General features: G+C 41.9%; 1 protein-coding gene across 2 annotated transcripts in view; it reads right to left on the reverse strand.

Annotated features, from left to right (window-relative positions):
• The window catches only part of LOC137431101 (integrin alpha-6), a 148,492-nt gene that overhangs the window by 16,061 nt on the left and 113,846 nt on the right, over window positions 1–18,585 (reverse strand). For both annotated transcript variants that reach the window (XM_068122009.2, XM_068122008.2), the window contains 6 exons: window positions 18,194–18,303; window positions 12,179–12,335; window positions 8,125–8,205; window positions 3,259–3,338; window positions 2,705–2,785; window positions 2,509–2,608 (listed from right to left, as the gene is read on the reverse strand). In XM_068122009.2, coding sequence (XP_067978110.2) covers window positions 2,509–2,608; window positions 2,705–2,785; window positions 3,259–3,338; window positions 8,125–8,205; window positions 12,179–12,335; window positions 18,194–18,303 — 609 coding nt within the window. The remainder of the gene's footprint in view (window positions 1–2,508; window positions 2,609–2,704; window positions 2,786–3,258; window positions 3,339–8,124; window positions 8,206–12,178; window positions 12,336–18,193; window positions 18,304–18,585) is intronic.

Raw genomic sequence — 18,585 nt, forward strand, 5'->3', positions numbered from 1 at the left:
CAGGGCCGAGCTCAGGGCCAGGATCAGGGCTCAGGTCCAGCCGCCTCTGTTGGGCTCAGGGCCCACCCCTGTTGGACTGATGACCCACCCCGGCATATTCAGGGCCCGCCCCCGCCGGATTCGGGGCCCGACCCCGTCGGATTCGGGGCCCGCCCCCGTCGGATTCGGGGCCCGCCCCCGTCGGATTCGGGGCCCGCCCCTGTCGGATTCGGGGCCCGCCCCTGTTGGATTCAGGGCCCGCCCCTGTCGGATTCAGGGCTCCCTTCTGTTGGATTCAGAGTCCGCTTCTGTTGGATTATCTCAGTCGAATTCAGGGTTGGGTTCACTTCGACTCAGGGTCAGGCTTAATCAGAGAATTGACTTAACCATCTGAACCATGTTGGCAGCATTATCTAAACTGAATAGCCAGAGCTGTCATAAATTTTGTCTGTTAATTTTTCTCGGTCCCACAATTGCTGCCCAATTTCTTACATCTGCTATGCGACGGGAGTTGTGGGAGATATGTTGAAGGCAGCAGGAAGTTGGGGTGTGAAGAGAATGACAGAGATCTGTAATCTGGTGGTGAAAGAAGGCCGCATTCCAGTGGATTGGGAACTGAGTACCCTCGTCCCTTTATACAAGGGGAAAGGTGACCCTCTGGAGTGTGGCTCGTACCGAGCGATAAAGTTATTGGAGCATGGAATGAAGGTATTGGAAAGGGTGTTGGAGAGGTGGATAAGGAAGAAAGTGAAGATCGACGAAATGCAGTTTGGATTTATGCCAGGAAGAGGAACGACAGATGCGCTTTTCATTGTGAGGCAGTTGCAGGAGAAGTACATGGAGAAGAGGAAGAAGTTGTTTTTTGGGTTTGTTGATCTGGAGAAAGCATTCGATAGGGTTCCACGCAAAGTATTGACATGGGCATTGAGGAAGTTAGGAGTGGAGGAATGGTTGATCAGAGTAGTGATGGCAATGTACAAAAGAGCGCGCACAGCTGTAAGGACGAAGGACGGGAACAGTGGTGAGTTTGAGGTGAAGGTGGGAGTGCATCAGGGGTCGGTACTAAGTCCACTACTATTTGTAGCTGTGATGGAGGTGCTGGCTCAGAACGTAAAGGAGGGTTTACCGTGGGAGTTGTTGTATGCAGATGATCTGGTGTTGATTGTGGAAAGTATGGATGGACTGAAGGAAAAGATGAACAAGTGGAAGGAATGTATGGAGACAAAAGGTCTGAAGGTGAATATCGGAAAGACGAAGGTGATGGCAAGCGGTAAAGCATGTGGTGAGGTGGAAAGAACTGGGAAGTGGCCGTGTGCTGTGTGCAGGAAGGGTGTCGGAGTGAACTCCATTCAATGTACAATGTGCGCTGAGTGGGTTCATCAAAAATGTAGTGGTCTGAGAGGGTCATTTACCAGTGTGGCAGCTACATTCAAATGTAAGGTGTGCACAGAGGGAGCTGCAGATGGAGGAAATGTTGAGTTGGATCTTGGAGACGGCGCGAAGCTGGAAGGTGTGAAAACATTTTGCTACCTCGGAGACATGCTGAATGGAGAAGGTGGATCAGACTCGGCAACGGTTGCTCGAGTGAGATGTGCATGGAAGAAGTTTCGGGAACTGAGTGGCGTGCTGATGAGGAGGAGAGTGTCGCTGAAGCTGAAGGGAAAGGTGTATGCTGCATGTGTGAGAAGTGTTATGATTTATGGGAGCGAGACATGGGTAATGAACGTAGAGCAGCAACGAAGGCTGGAAAGGGTGGAAATGCGAATGGTTCAATGGATGTGCGGAGTATCGTTGAGAGAGAGGAAGACAAATGATGAATTGCGAAAGATGATGGGAATATTGCCTGTGATTGATGCTGTGAAGAGGAACAGGTTGAGATGGTTTGGTCATGTGTTGAGGAAGGATGAAAGTGACTGGTTGAGAAGAGTGATGGAAATTAATGTAGAAGGAAGTAGAGGACGGGGAAGACCGAGAAAGACTTGGCGAAAGATGGTGGAAGAAGAAATGCGGGCAAGGGGGTTAACAAGGAGAGATGCAGAAAATAGGGCAAAATGGAGAAGATTGTCATGGGGACCGCAAGGCCAACCCCCGCTCCAGCAGGGAAAATGGCCTTAAAATGCATGTTGTTGTATGTGCTGAAGCCACTGAACTCTGTTAGGGATGCTTAGTAGAGGGTAGATACACTTGTGAGGAGAGGAAGAGTATCTGTATTTCATCCCCTCACCCTTCCCCCTTTCAATTTCTTGCCTCTCCCCCTCCTCCTTCTTCACATCCGATTTACTCCACCTTCCCCCACCACAAGTGGATTGCCTTGTTTAGATCGAGTTTCTGGGCATTTTAAGGCACCATCTATATTAATATTGTATGCATGGGGTTTGGATGGGGGCGGGGGCGGAGATGGAGAGGGTTCAGACAGACATCTACAACTTAAGTTTAGGAAAGTCAAGGAAGATGTCAAAAGTTCAATCAAACCCACTTAAATATAAAATGCATGGTCCCAAAAGCTAACCCAAGGAGAATCATTCTTACGATTATGTTGTGCTCTATTACGCTGCCAAGTCCGTTGCTGTTTTTGCTCAACAGTGAGTCCACATGCTCACCAAAGTACACACGTGAAGGTTTTGCCACACTGCAAAGGTAAGGAAGTTATTGGTTATGCATGAAGACATTGAATAATTGTAACTACAATGGCGAGCCACAAACGGGCAATATTGGAGCCACTCACGCATTCATAATCAAGTTGAGTTCCGTTATAACCCGCACTTTGCTAAACATCTTCAGCGGTATGTTTGCTTGAGTGCTTGTACTGAGTTGCAGAAGTCGAGAAACATGAAACCATCCGATTAATACCAGAAAATGTTCTTTCTTATAATGGAAAGTACACAAAAGCTGAGAATAACACACAGTACCATGGTGACAACAGCATGAGCAATAGTGATAGCAACAACACAGGAACCACCTTTAGAGGCCATTTTTTCCCCGCAGAGCAGGGGTTGGCCTTTTTCGGGCACCTTGGGTCCCCTTTTTGAAGCAATGCTTTACGGCCGGATGCCCTTCCTGCCCCCAACCCTGTTAGTCACCTCTTGCGACACACAGGGAATTACCAGAGAACTTGTCCTCAATTTGCGGACCTCGGAAGGATGACAGGCTGAATCAACCCCCCTGGCGTTCATTCAGCGATCGCCCGGGATTTGAGCCAAGGATCCTAGGATCCCAAGCCGGCACCCTAACCGCTAAGCGATAGCAAAAACACAAGGATCAATAAAATAAATTGCTTACGTTCCTAGAGAGAGGTTGATATCGATGAACTCTGTGTCCGCTTTCATTTCGGAAGTGCTGAACACCATGTAAAAAACAACCTGCCCGAAGCATGGCGACGGATGGAAATGAAGACGCATTATTGAGAACAAGGCACCATTTGTTTTCAACAGGAGATAATTTTGTTTTCATATGAGCCATTTCTCAAAGGCAAGATTTATCGAAGATCTATGCAAAAAGGAAGTGACTTGCAAATGTCCCCATGCAATCTTAATACTGCACTAATTGAAAGGAAACATTGCAAATAGACAAACATAATCACGCTGAAAAAATCTCCCCACTTAAATATGGGTTAAAGCACACACATGCTTATATTTGGTTTTGAGAAACTTTGCCCCACCAATTGTCTCTATAGAGCTGACCCAGTGGTCTGAAGTGAGGTGAGTGAGAACATTCCCTCTCTGTCCTTTCATAACATTTGGAGTGAAGTAGACATCTTCATATTGCACATTCAAAAACAATGAGAAGGTTGACACCTCGCCACCCCTAAAAAATGTGGTTATATATACACAAAGAATTAAGTTAAGCACCCCCCCGTTTTTTTACAACCTCGCACATTACAAGTTTGTTGTCGTCAAAACAGTGTAATATACCCATGATATTGCTATATTTTCTGGAGAAGTGATATTATGGTCACATAAAAACATAACAATCATGCCGTTTTCAATATTTTATTCTGAATAATTTAAGGTGAAATTTTTTGGGAATTTTAGGCATATTTTCACCTCAATTTAAGTATGGAGCTATAGGTCCATCACGGACAGTGTGGATGACGTTTATGTTTTCTAACGTACAGTCATTGTTCTGAGAAGACCTCTAGCGATCTTTGCGTCAATAACGTGTGTAGGACCCACGTGATCGGATCACTGACTCAACCCTACGTCTCATAGACCCTGTAAGCCGTCGTATGCGTTGCTGTGGCAGGTTGTTCCATTCCCGATGTAATGCACGTTCCAATTCATCCAGATTGGCTATTGGAGGGACCATCTTCGCAATTTGTCGTCCCAACATGTCCCAAACGTGCTCGAGGGGGTTCAGGTCAGGACTGTACGCAGGCCAGGGGATGGTTGTCACAGCACCTTGCTCCATCCGATCACGTGGGTCCTACACACGTTATTGACGCAAAGATCGCTAGAGGTCTTCTCAGAACAATGACTGTACGTTAGAAAACATAAACGTCATCCACACTGTCCGTGATGGACCGAGAGCTCCATACTTAAATTGAGGTGAAAATATGCCTAAAATTCCCAAAAATTTTCACCTTAAATTATTCAGAATAAAATATTGAAAACGGCATGATTGTTATGTTTTTATGTGACCATAATATCACTTCTCCAGAAAATATAGCAATATCATGGGTATATTACACTGTTTTGACGACAACAACCTTGTAATGTGCGAGGTTGTAAAAAAACGGGGGGGGGGTGCTTAACTTAATTCTTTGTGTATATATACAGACTTGGCATTTAATATGGAATATTTTTTTTGTGGGGGTGAACTTACTTTTCAAGATGTCTTAGAACCAAAAGTTCATTGGAATTATGTTGAAATTATTCTAGATTTTGTTAATGTGACCTTTAAAAGAAACAAAAACCACATTTGACATTTCGAAACAAATAAATTGATCCTTGAAAGTGATGTAAACTGATATCGAACTCAATTCATGGACAGTACTGTGTTAAACTTCTGTACATTTTCCAGAAGTATCTCTTTATTTTGCACATTAGGCAAATTTTTTTTTAACAAAAACAAAAGTTAAATTACGACTGGGATTACGGACAGTAAAATTACAGTTCAATACTTCGTGTAACCCCCACGAGCATTCAGGAGAGCACGTACACGTCGAGGCATGCTGTTCACGAGATTTGCCAAGGTTTGGACAGGAATCGCTTGCCATGCAGTGACAATAGCCTGCTGCAATTCACGCACAGAGGTCGGCTGCTGGTCCAAGTGGTCGATTTGACGCGTTAATTCTGCCCACAAGTTCTCTATCAGATTCATATCCAGGGACATGGCAGGCCACTCCATATGCTCTACACCACGGTCAGCAAGAAAGTGTTGGATCATGCGAGCACGATGAGGCCGTGCATTGTCATCTTGGAAGACAAAGTTTCCTCGAAAGGCTGCACGAGCAAATGGAAGCAATGTTTCTTCCAGAATGGCCCAATACTTGAACTGGTTCAGGTTTCCATTCAGAACAACCAGGTCAGTTTTGCCCCCTGCATGAAAAGCAGCCCAAACGGTCACCCCACCACCTCCAGCTTGGACTCTTGGCACTATACAATCTTTGTTGTAGGCTTCATACACTTGTCTGTGCACTCGGACGCGGCCATCTTGACGATAGACCAGAAATCTAGACTCGTCACTGAAGATCACGTGATTCCAGTGTCCTGGCTGCCATTGACGGTGCTCTCTGGCCCACTGCAATCGGCGCTGGCGGTGTTGTCTGGTCAGGCGTGGCTTTCTCAGGGGACGCCTAGCACGATAGCCTGCTTGAACCAGTCGTTGGTTGACTAGCCTTCTGGATACAGGCACATTTGTCAGTTGCTGCCACTCAGCCCTAAGCCGATTAGCTGACTTGGTACGGCCATTGCGGACTAACCGGTGCAGCTGGCGATCATCCCTCCTTGTGGTTCTGTGGGGATGTCCTGGCCTCGGTATTGGAGTAGGGACACCCCTCTGAGCATTTCGTTTCAGGATCTTTGACACCTGACCTTGAGTGATGCCATACTGCCAAGCAATAGCACGCTGTTTCATGCCGTAATTTCGTAAAGCCACCACTCCATGACAAACAGCATTGTCGAGTTGATGGACCATCTCCAGAGGAAGCGGCAATAACTTTTGGAGACGTGCAGCAGTTGTTTTCCACTAATACAGAACACAACAACCCTTGTATACCCGACTGTGAAGCCAATCATCAAATGCACCTGTCCGTACATTTTGCCACGCCACCTGTGATATAATCCTGTTGTTGACTTCTTGCTGTGACAGACAATCAGTGACATGGTTCTTTTAACAAATAAATCACCAAAGTGTAAAAGAAACTCACCAGATTGATATACTGAGTTAAGAAAGTAAACCCAAGTCAAGAAAAAATATATATTCCATATTAAATGCCAAGACTGTGTATGTATGTATATATACATATATATATATATATATATATATATATATATATATATATATATATATATATATATATATATATACACACACACATACCACCTTTAGAGGCCATTTCCCCCCGCAAAGCAGGGGTTGGCCTTTTCCGGGCACCATGCTCCCCTTTTTGAAGCAATGTATTATGGCCAGATGCCCTTCCTGGCGCCAACCTTGTTGGTCACCTCTTGCGATACACAGGGAATTACCAGTGAACTAGTGCTCAATTTGCCGACCTCGGAAGGATGACAGGCTGAGTCAACCCCCCTGGCGTTAATTCAGCGATCGACCGGGATTCGAACCCCGGATCCCAAGCCGGCACCCGAACCACGAAGCCAACTTTGGTGGATTAGACCAATCAAAGGGGATTTATTGCCAGATAGATGCCTTGAAATGGCTGATCACTAAAAATGATGTATTGTAGGTAAGAATAAAACACGTGATTGGAAACATATCACAGACTGATCGGACTGGAGGACATCAGCCCTGCGTCGTCATCCCCAGACTCACATCGGATGGTCTCAGTCGAATAATCTGGTCACAGGATCAGTCATATTCCAGAGCCAGCAGGAAGAGTCAGATCCCAGATTATTCTTTGCTGTAAGCAAGAGAATCCACCTCATCTGGGAAGCTGTCCAGCTACATTTTCTTCTCTCTCTCTACAAGAGCGATGTTCCTGGAAGAGCAAGGAGAGCTGTTGTTATATTTCCTCTTATTCATGACGGTATTCTATGCGGTGCTGACCATGTCTGCCACCTTATCAAAGGATGGCATGGTGCCAGTGATGATGCCTCTCCAGCTCTGGTATTCTTCGAAGTCAGGTGGTTAAATGAGCTGGGTACATGTACCAGCACAGAATGTCAGCTGCCTTAATTCTACAGGGTCGTCTGGAGGATTTGTGTTCAATATATACTATATGGCCACTTACAGTGCCTTCAGCAAGCATTCACACCCCTTGATATTTTCACATTTTTTTGTGTTACAGCTTGAATTTAAAATGGTTTAAATTGAGATTTTTTTGTCACTGATCTGCACATCCCCACCTCATAATGTCAACGTGGAATTTTGTTTTCGATTTTTTTTTTACAAATTAATAAAAAAATAAGGCTGAAATGTCTTCAATCAATAATTATTCAACCCCTTTGCTATGACACTCCAAATTGAGCTCAGGTGCATCCAATTTCCTTTGATCATCCTCGAGATGTCTGTCCAACTTGATTGGAGTCCACCTGTGGCCAATTAAATTGATTGGACATGATTTAGAAAGAAAGACACCTTTCTATATAAGGTCCCATAGTAGAAAGTGCATGTCGGAGCAGAAACTCTACCATGAAGTCAAAGGAACTATCCATAGAACTCCGAGATATAATTGTGAGGAGGCTTAGATCTGGGGAAGGGTATAAAACAATTTCTAGAGTGTAGAGAGCTCCAACATTAGGAAATGGAAAGAATATGGAACTACCCAGACTCTTCCTAGAGATGGCCATCTGCCCAAACTGAGCAGTGAGGGGTGCTGGTTTCGTCACCGTCAACCCGACCTTGCGGCAGGTAGCACTTGGTTACAAGTTACCAGTAGCAGTCCCAAAAGACTGACCTGACCGCTGACAGATAATCATATTGAAAACCTTGTAATGCCTACCCCTATTAAATCCTGGTAACAATACTCACTTTTCCTTTTGTCCTCACTGGATTGCCAACTTCACATATAACCTGTGTTTGTGTGTGTGGTACACAATTAAACTGGACTTCCTGTCAAAAGCGAAATCAAAACAATATTAATATATTAAAAGCAATCAATCATTCAATCAATTTATTTATTGTACAGCACTTTTGATTTCAAACAAAATCTCAAAGTGCTCTGCAAAGAAGAAATAAAATCAATAATAAGCAATAAGGTCAGATATACATTAAAGACAGGAATCAATTTTTGTGTAGTTTTAGAAATTAATTAAAAAAATTAAATTGATATGTTGATGAACTGAAAGCCAGTGAAGTGTTTGGAGAATTGGGGTAAAGTGATCAAATCTCTAATTCCGAGTCATCAGACGAGCTTCTCTATTCTTTCTTGATGGTTATTTTTTTTGGCCACATTTTTTTTTTGTTCTTGGTTTTTCAACTATTTTTTCTCTAAAAAGTTGAGGCTCATGGAGGAGTATTTGCTCAAAAAATATGATTCACTAATCCTATTATTTAGAATGTATATGTCCACAACTGTCAAAAATCCTACACCTATGCAGCCATTGGGCCTCGGAGGCCCCGCGAATATATTCGTGTAAACTTTTTAAATTTTCATATTTTTGTCACTGAATTATTTGTAACCAAATTATATGAGCATATAATGAGGCTCATATCAAGAAAATAATGATATAACATAGTAGTACAACAATATTTATGCGGGGCCTCGAAGGCCCCAGGCCTGCATTCGTGTCGGATTTTCGGGTTATAAGTGAAGAATGAAGATTTTCCCACGAGCCTGAATGAATTTTTATTTATTTATGTCACTGAATTTTGTGTAACAACATGAAAGTCGGTGAAAATGAGGCTCATTCCAAAAAAAGAATTGTACAGCATCGTTTTTGCAACAAAAAAAAACCTTGTGGGCCTCCGAGGCCCAATCACTGCATCCAAGGGTTAATGTTAGCTCTTGCACGAGCCTCGATCTTGTATACAAAAAAAAACAAAAAAAAAACTGCAAATGGAAGAAAATAGATTTGCAGATTTTTAGTGATGCGTGGATTAAGGGGAATATTTGGTTCCATTATTGCAACTAAGTTCGAGACCAAAGTATCAGTGATCAAGTGATGACGTCAAAGTTGCATTATCTGAGGTTGAAGGTTTGCAAGGATAGACGAAGCGCCAAAGATCCACACGTTAGTTTTGGCAGCATGAAGTTTAAGCAAGTGCATTGACCTTCCATTTTTGATTTGCAGCGAGACACAAATTCAGTGTTGTCGAAGACGACGCATTGTCAGGTTTTATGGACAGGTATATCTGGCAGCCATTTGTGTAACAGTGAAAAATTAAATTTAAATTTCATAAAACTGTTCCAGATAAAGAGAGAACAAAACTAGATGAAGAACAGATCCCTGAGTAGAACATGAGGACTTTGTGCTAAAGGAAGCCAAATGGTGTGGAAGTATTAGTACTGTAGCTTATCCTTGCACCATATTGTACCGGATATCCTTGGTGACATTCAGGAGGGCAATCTCAGTGTTTAAAACAAGACTGAAAGAATTATATAAGACAATGTTGGTGTAATTATTACAACAGCTCAATAGAAACAGAATGTTCACGAATCTTAGAGATTAAAGCATCTTGGAGTTCAAGAACCTGTAATTTTATGCCTCCGCCCCCGAAGGTGGCCAGAGGCATTATGTTTTCGGGTTGTCCACCCGTCCATCCGTACGGGCTAGACCTCGTTTATCTCAGCAACCACATGTCCGATTGAGACAAAAGTTTCAGGGTAGGAGTGACACCCATGCAGAAAGGTTTGAGGATAATTGTGACGTCATAGGTCACGTGGTATGGTAGCCATCTTGGATCAAACGCAAGTAATTTTAAAAATATTTCTCGGAAAACGCTGAATGGAAAAATTTGAAACTTGGCATTGTCAGGTAATCCCAATGGGGAACAAAAGCATGATAATCTCTCCTCTAAAACCTGGTGGTGCCTTGATAAGTCTGTCTCTGGAGTCAATTCCCCTTGCTCTCTGAACCCACCCTACCTAGTTTCTGGCAACCCTCGACTCTCATTCTACAACTAGACTAGATGGCATAAGCTCATGTGTCCTGAAAACCTGCTCTGTTACTCTTGCACTTCCTTTCCTTCCCATTTTCACCCTATAATTTTCTCTAGGCCATATTCATCTGCTTGGAAGTCAACCAACATCACTGCATTACTTAAAAAGGTGCAAAAATTGACACCCTTAATGCAGACCTATCAACTTGCTTCTAATTATCAGCAAGGTCATGGAATCCATCATTGTCTTTGATATAAAATACTTCCATTTCTCTAACGACCTTATCTCAGATCATCAATTCGGATTCAAACCAGGTCACTCTACATTGGACATTGTGCTTCTACTCTCCCAGCAATGGAGTGGAGTCTTCAATGTCAGACCTATCTCAAGCTTACGATATACTCTGGCATCTCACCTTGTTCTCCAAACTCTCTGCCGATGGCATCCAAAGCCAACTCCACACATGGCCTACTGACTTCCTCAACTCTCGTAGCCAATGTGTGTCTCTCAACGGAATCCTTTCATCTCCTCTCCCTGTCAAGACTGGAGTTCAGTGTTCTAGGCTCCATCCTACTTATAATATTCATCAACGATCTCAGCGACTCTCTGGAAAATCCTCTTAATCTCTTTGCTGATGACTCCACTCTCTGCTGTGACATCCCTCATCCTTCAGATAAACAGGCAGCAGCCTCTGCCCTCTCCTCGGACCTTGACTAAATTACAAGTTGGTCAAATACTTGGAATATGTCTTTCAATCCTGAGAAATTTCGCAAATTCACCCTCACTCTGAAAGCACCCTCTCAAACAACCCTCTCGAAGAGTTACTCAATATTTTGGGTCTCACTCTCTGCCATGATCTTTCTTTGGCAAACAACATTTAAAGGTTGGCCTCAAAAGCTAGTCGCCGACTGGGCATCCTTCGTCGTGCAAAATCCTACTTTGGCACACCTGAACTCTTATCCACCTACAAGGCCTTCATCTGCAGCCTGATGGAATACTGCTGTCCCCTCTGGGCTCACACTTTATTCAGCTTGATATCATGGATACCAAGACCTTCAAGTTCATTGGAATCTCCCACAATGAAGCTGAGTACATGAGCCTATATCACTTTGCCATCGCAGACAGGTCGGTGGGTTTCTATCTTCTTTCGCATCTTTTCTGGTCTTGCGTCTTCTGCTCTTTCCACACTTTGTCCCCCCCCCCCCCCCCCCCAGGTTTATGCAGGTCCATCAGCAACCCCCTTCTGGTGAAACTCCCAAAATCCACAATCACCGCTCACCTCCACTCCTCGTTCCTCGTTTTTGCCACATGTGGAACCAAGTTCCACATTCTTTCAATCTCATTCTTCCCTCCAGGTCTTTAATTCTACCCATGTTTGACCCCCCATCCCACTCCTGAGAGTTTGCGTCTGCATCCATCTTATCCACCCCATGCATTTTCCCTTACCCCTCATCGTTATCCGCATCCCTTGTTTGTCCATCTCCGTCTATTTTCTCCCTCCGTCCTGCTGTTGCCATTTCCTCCTTCGCTTTCTGCTCTTTCTTTTGTTCTGTTTCCTCTTAATCCATTCTCACGTCCTCACTCTTCCACAAGCCTTGACTCTGTGTGCAAAAAAAGTCTTCAATCTAGTCCTCCAAAGGTGTGTCCATCAACATCAAATGCCATCCTACATGTGTACCTCACTATTTGTACTCCTTCGACCTCACACATACCTGCTTTCCATTGCCCCACTGTCAGAAAAATACATCATCTTTTTTGCTCTTTGACAAGTCTTGACTCTGTATACAAGAAAGCGACACTCCTTATCCCAAGAGGTTTTGTAAGATGAGTGAAGCTAGAGGAAAGTGCTCGTGATTCAGGTTTCTTGTGTTGGAGGTTAAAATAATTTGGACTTCCTCATGTATGTTACCTGAACTTTTTATAACCCTCTTCAGATAGAGTCAGGGTAAGGCAAAGTGTAAGCACATAATGATGGACACTAACCTTGGTCTCAACTTTCTCACCAGGCATAAAGGTGATCCCATTTGAATGATTGGTAATCAGCTTTGTATCATAAGCTGGTTCTCCATTATTCTCCACTGTTATCTTGAGAGCCAGGGAGGTTGTATTTTTTGTATGCAGGATGAACTTCCCTTTCTCACTGCACATCCACAGATAATAAAACAGATTAATAGACAGTTAATAAATAAGCAACATTTTATTATTATTCCACAACCAGTAGCTTTGAATAAGTGTTCAGTTTATTGGGAAAAGAAGGAAAAGTGTTTGCTATTTTTGAGCCCAATTTCCTGTTGTAAAGATCTTTGAGATTTTGCTTCTGAATAAAAAGAGTAACGTTTCGATATAATAAATTGATGGATTTATTGATTGAATTTCTCACAGCAAGAGATGGACTGTCTGCTTCGGTCAATGACAACACATGTACAAACTTGTGTTTTGTTTACGGAAAATCTCGTCTCATATACTAGCTGGACAACAGAGAGTAAGATATTCACAGAATGACAAAGGATGATAGGGGAACAGGGAGACAAAATTAATATACTGTACTACACATGGGTGGATGAGAGAAAGAAAGAAAAATGATTCCAGGGGATCAGCACGAGCAGAAGAGGGGAGCAGTTGGTGTGGAAGAAAGCATAGGGTGATAAAGGGCAGCACTTTTGAAAGACTGCAATGGGTGGAAGGAGACAACATACAAAGGGAGTCAGTTCCACAGATGAGAGAATATAAGGATGAAGGAAAGGAGGTGAGTGTTCAGCTTGTAATTTGGGAGGGTAACCAGATGTGGGATTCTGGAAGAACCGAGCAACCATCATTGACCCCAATACCAATCCAGTGTGTGCTGGGTAGGTATTGGGGTCAATTGTGGTAACACATTATTAAAGCTATTTCTGGCAATCGAAACTTGTCTATGAACATTTATAGACTTGAATAATTGCCAATTTTCATGCTCATTTCAGACAACAATTCCGTTTTCATTTGTGTATTTATAAATAGCCTGGTGTTGGCTTAGCGGTTAGGGTGCCGGCTTGGGATCCTAGGATCCTGGGTTCGAATCCCGGTCGATCGCTAAATTAACACCAGGGGGGTTGACTCAGCCTGTCATCCTTCCGAGGTCGGCAAAATGAGCACCATCTTATTGAGATGAATGATGCCAGTGTGTACTCCGGTTTAGAATAGGTAGACTGTATCCCTGCGCATCGTAAGAGGCGACTAAGGGTTGGTGTCAGGAAGGGCATCCGGCCATTAAAAACATTGCCTCAAAACAGGGAACCATGATTGTCATGGGGCCCGCAAGGCTAACCCCCGCTCCAGCGGGGAAAATGGCCTTAAAACGATCATTCATTCATTTATATATTTGATGAGGTTCTTATAAAGCTCCCGGCGACTCAAAGTCATTGTTAGATGAGTTCATTGTTAGATGAGTTCATCTTCAATGCACTTTCACACAAATACACATACACATACATACACTCACATCTGGGTTCTGCCTCGCAGGTACGTAAGACATCAGCCATTATAAAGCTCGCAGTGTTAGTGTGGGAAATCTCTGAGGATATCCCAGAGACTCAATAGCTCAGTGGGCTGTCACCGCGTAAATGATGAGGTCCGTGGGTTCGAGTTCCGGGTCGAGTCAGAATTTTTTCACACTAGCCCCACGCAGGAATTTATTTCGTGTTTCTTAAAAAAAAAAAAAAAAAAAAAATTTATATATATATATATATATATATATATATATATATATATATATATATATATATATATATATATATATATAATCTATATATATATATATATATATATATATATATATATATATATATATATATATATATATATACATACATATATACATATATATATACATACATATATATATATATATATATATATATATATATATATATATATATATATATATATATATATATACACACACACACAAGTTTGCCTGATGCATGCTCCACCCCTCTGCTCAGCAATAGCTCAGTACGTTTATCATGTATGTACTGTAACACGAGTATATTTAATAACCCTTCATAGATAAAACTGGGGTTTTGAGGACCCAAAGCCCAACAAGATTTGACTTGTACCCATCCTGACACCTGGTATCCATGCCATCTCATCTACCTTCAGTGCGCGTCAAGGTGTGCTAGAGGATGGGTGCATCTTTTTTTTTTAAAGTAATTATTGGCTCACTCTTGGCTCCTGCTTTGTTTGTGTGCAATGGACCCCAGGTTGCCTGGAACTAACTTATTTACACACATGTTGGCCGAAGTTTTACCAGTGTTTTTCAGACATTTCGTTGAAAATAATAGCAAAACTGTGTTTGTTTGTTGTTTCACAGTGAGATTGATTCTAATTATTAGTGGAAACAAATGAATAGTGGTGTTGTGCTAATTGCTATATTTCTTTATTTCAGAATATATATTATTTCAGGCTAATTTACAAAAAGATTATAGGTTTTTACTTCTCCCACCTGCATTAGCCTGGTGGAGATGTCATTGCACCTGCGTATAATACATTATCGTTTTTCAACTAACGAAAAAGTACTAGAAGTATAATGTGAATATGTCTATTAAGTATGCACAGTACAATTGGAATGTGACTGTCTATAAAATACGTACTATTAAGCCACACAAACACCACACAAAATGAGTCCTGGCGAGGGCCTGCAATCTTCAATTGCTCTTTCTCGTTACGGTGGGCGGAGGTTATATGTTTTCAACCTTGCTTGTCTGTCTGTCTGTGAGCAATATACTTCAAAAAGTTGTGGACAGGTTGGGCGTATGACAAGGACTAATTGATTTGATTTTGGTGAAGATCCGGAAACGGATCTGGGTACCAGATTTTTAAAAGTGATTCTTCACCATTGAGAGATAGGGCCAAAAACGATACATAGCATGATATCTCAAATTGTTGTTGATGGGTTATGGAAAAACGTGGTGGATGACTTGGTGAGGTGACAAAAACAAGCGGATTAGATTTTGGTTCAGGCCCAGATGTAGATCCGGTCCATCAGTGGGACACAAAAAGTAAACTGTTCAACCTGGCGGAAGTATGTGCTCTACCTAGTGCCCTTCTAGTTACCCTCGCCAGAGGAGAGGGTATTGCATTTGAGTCCGTTTGTTACTTGGCATTTTTTTTTTTTTTTGCAAGTATGTTGATCACTCCGGTTTGTGTGTTTGTGTGTTTGTCTGTCCGCTCACTTATACTTGCCTACAGGTCACAATTTTAAACCGATCTTCACGAAACTTCAGAGGTAGTGTTCGTGGTCCGACAAAATCCTATATATTTTTGGGTCAAAAGGTCAAAAGGTCAACATAGGCCAAAGGTCAACCACATTTTTTCAAATTTCGAAAATCATCAATTTTCACCCGATTGACTTGAAATTTGAATCGGATATACATATAGGCTAACTGAATTAAACCACCAACTATTTTTGAGATCAGCATTGGCCAAAAGGTCAACATAGGCCAAAGGTCAACCACATTTTTTCAAATTTCGAAAATCCTCAATTTTCACCCGACTGACTTGAAATTTGAATCGGATATACATATAGGCTAACTGAATTCAACCACCAACTATTTTGAGATTAGCATAGGCCAAAGGTCAACATAGGCCAAAGGTCAACCACCTTTTTTCAAATTTCTAAAATACTCAATTTTAATCCGATTGACATGACATTTGAATAGGATTTTCATTTCAGCTAACTGACTTCAACCAACAACTATTTTTGAGATCAGCTTAGGCCAAAAGGTCAACGTAGGTCAAAGGTCAACAACAATTTCAAATTTCTAAAATCCTCAATTTGCATCCGATTCACTTGAAATTTGAATGGGATTTACATATCAGTTAACTGAATTCAACCACCAACTATTTTTGAGATCAGCTTGGGCCAAACGGTCAACATAGGCCAAAGTTCAACCACTTTTTTTTTCAAATTTCTAAAATCCTCAATTTTCATCTGATTGACTTGAAATTTGAAAAGGATTTACATATCGGCTAACTGAATTCAACCACCAACTATTTTTGAGATCAGCATAGGCTAAAAGGTCAACAACAATTTCAAATATCTAAAATCCTCAATTATCATCCGATTCACTTGAAATTTGAATGGGATTTACATATCGACAAACTGAATTCAGCCACCAACTATTTTTGAGATCAGCGTAGGCCAAAAGGTCAACATAGGCCAAAGGTCAACCAACTTTTTTTTGGAATTTCTAAAAGCCTCAATTTTCATCTGATCGACTTAAAATTTGAATTGGATTTTCACATCAGCTAACTGAATTCAACCACCAATTATTTGTGAGGTCAAAAGGATTCTCTATTGAATAATAATAATAATAATTCATTTATTTTGTATAGCGCTTTTCAAGAAGCCCAAAGGCGCTTTGACAGAGTGGAAAACATAATGCATAACAATACATGAAAACAACAATTGCAAAAAGACAAGAATCAAAAGGGAAATATTTAAAGCAAAAGGAGGGAGAATGAGAAGAGATAGTCAGGGGTTAAATGCTGTGGGTTGAATGTTGAATGCAGTGTTGAACAGGTGGGTCTTTAGTGATGTTTTGAATGTGGTGAGTGAGGAGGAGTCTCTGATGGTGTGAGGTAGTGAGTTCCGGAGGGTGGGAGCAGCGATGGAGAAGGCCCTGTCCCCCCAGGATCTGAATTTGGTCCGGATGGAGGGGGTCAGGAGGTTGGTACCAGCAGAGCGGAGGTTGCGGGTGGGAGTGTGTCTGGAGAGGAGGTCAGCCAGGTAGGATGGGGCCAGGTTATGGAGGGCTTTGTATGTCAAGAGGAGGATTTTGTACTGGATTCTCTGGGGGATGGGGAGCCAGTGAAGCTTGTAAAGGACGGGGGTGATGTGGTCACGGGTCCGGGAATGGGTGAGTAGACGGGCAGCAGAGTTCTGAATGTATTGGAGTTTATTGGTGATTTTTGAGGATGAACCATAGAGGAGGCTATTGCAGTAGTCCAGGCGGGAGGTGATGAAGGCGTGGATGAGGGTTTCTGCAGCCGTGGAGGAGAGGGATGAGCGGAGACGGGCAATGTTTTTCAGGTGAAAGAAGGCTGACTTTGTGATCTGTTTCGTGTATTTGTCGAAGGAGAGGGTTTGGTCAAAGATGACGCCAAGATTCCGGATGTGAGGGGAGGTGGATACTGGGATACCGTCGATGTTGAGGGCAAAGTTATGGGTGGATTTTGTGAGGTTGTGAATTTTGTGAGGTATTGAGTGCCGTTCTGCTTTGTTCTGTTTTGCCAAGTGTCGCTCTATGAGTGATTTTTCATTTGTTTGTTTGTCTGTTTGTCCGCACAGAATAAATATGATTTTCTCTGCAACCGTTGGTCCGATTGACAGGAATTTTTCACCATAGGTGCAACTCCACCTGTAGAATTTTACTATAATTATGACGTTATTGGTCACGTGGTTTGGCCGCCATCTTGGAAAAATCGAAAAACTTTGCACCTCTATCTCGGAAAGCGCTGAATAGAAAAAATTGAGACGTGGCTCATTGAAAAGAACTCTCCATGGGGAATAAAGTGTTAATGATTATGTCATAGGTGCCTCCATTATGGTCATAATTCGACAAGTACAAAACTTCATGCGATCAAGATTAAACTTCTTGAGCATAATCTAGGAATAAATTAGTTTAGAAAAAAATAATGATGACGTCATCGGTCACCTGGTTCGGCCGCCATATTTATTTTAACACAAAAGCCTTAAAAACCACTGAAAATACATCCTGGCGAGGGTTTGCAATCTGATTGCTCTCTTTCTTGTTTTACTTGTACTTATGCAAAGTAATGCAGTAATTTAACCGAGATTACAGTTTAAAAATCTGCTGCAAATATGCTTCTCCTTGTGAATGGTTATTGTAATTGATCATACCATGTGTACCGGTCAAATCCACATCAGCTTCAAAAATTATATCCCAACCATTTTCAACAAACATGAACAGCTTTTATAGTTTTCATTTCCACAATTACCTTTTCATAGGTACGAAGTCTTTGTCCATTCCTTCAAAATACTCATATTTGAGCTTTAGGTTACTGTTACAAGTGTTGTCTCTTCCACAACCTTCTTTGAGAAATGGAATCTGAAAAGAAGAAAAATTGAAGCTATAATCAAATTCACTGCGATGTAAAATTTTTACTAATGTTTTATGACGCAATGCATCCTTCATATAGAAACTCATTTTCTTATAGATTCAAACTGCAAGCATCATGAATATTCCTAGAACAAAGAACATTATGTCAGCGATAATAAAGTTTGATAAAATATCACAAGTGCACTGGAACGTAATAACATACCTTAGTTTAACTTTTTGAATTATTCGGTAATATTTGAAACAACGATCATGTGTGCATGATCTTCCACA

The sequence above is a fragment of the Myxine glutinosa genome, chromosome 7 (assembly GCF_964187855.1).
Source record: "Myxine glutinosa chromosome 7, kmMyxGlut1.1, whole genome shotgun sequence".
Classification (NCBI taxonomy): Eukaryota; Metazoa; Chordata; class Myxini; order Myxiniformes; family Myxinidae; genus Myxine; species Myxine glutinosa.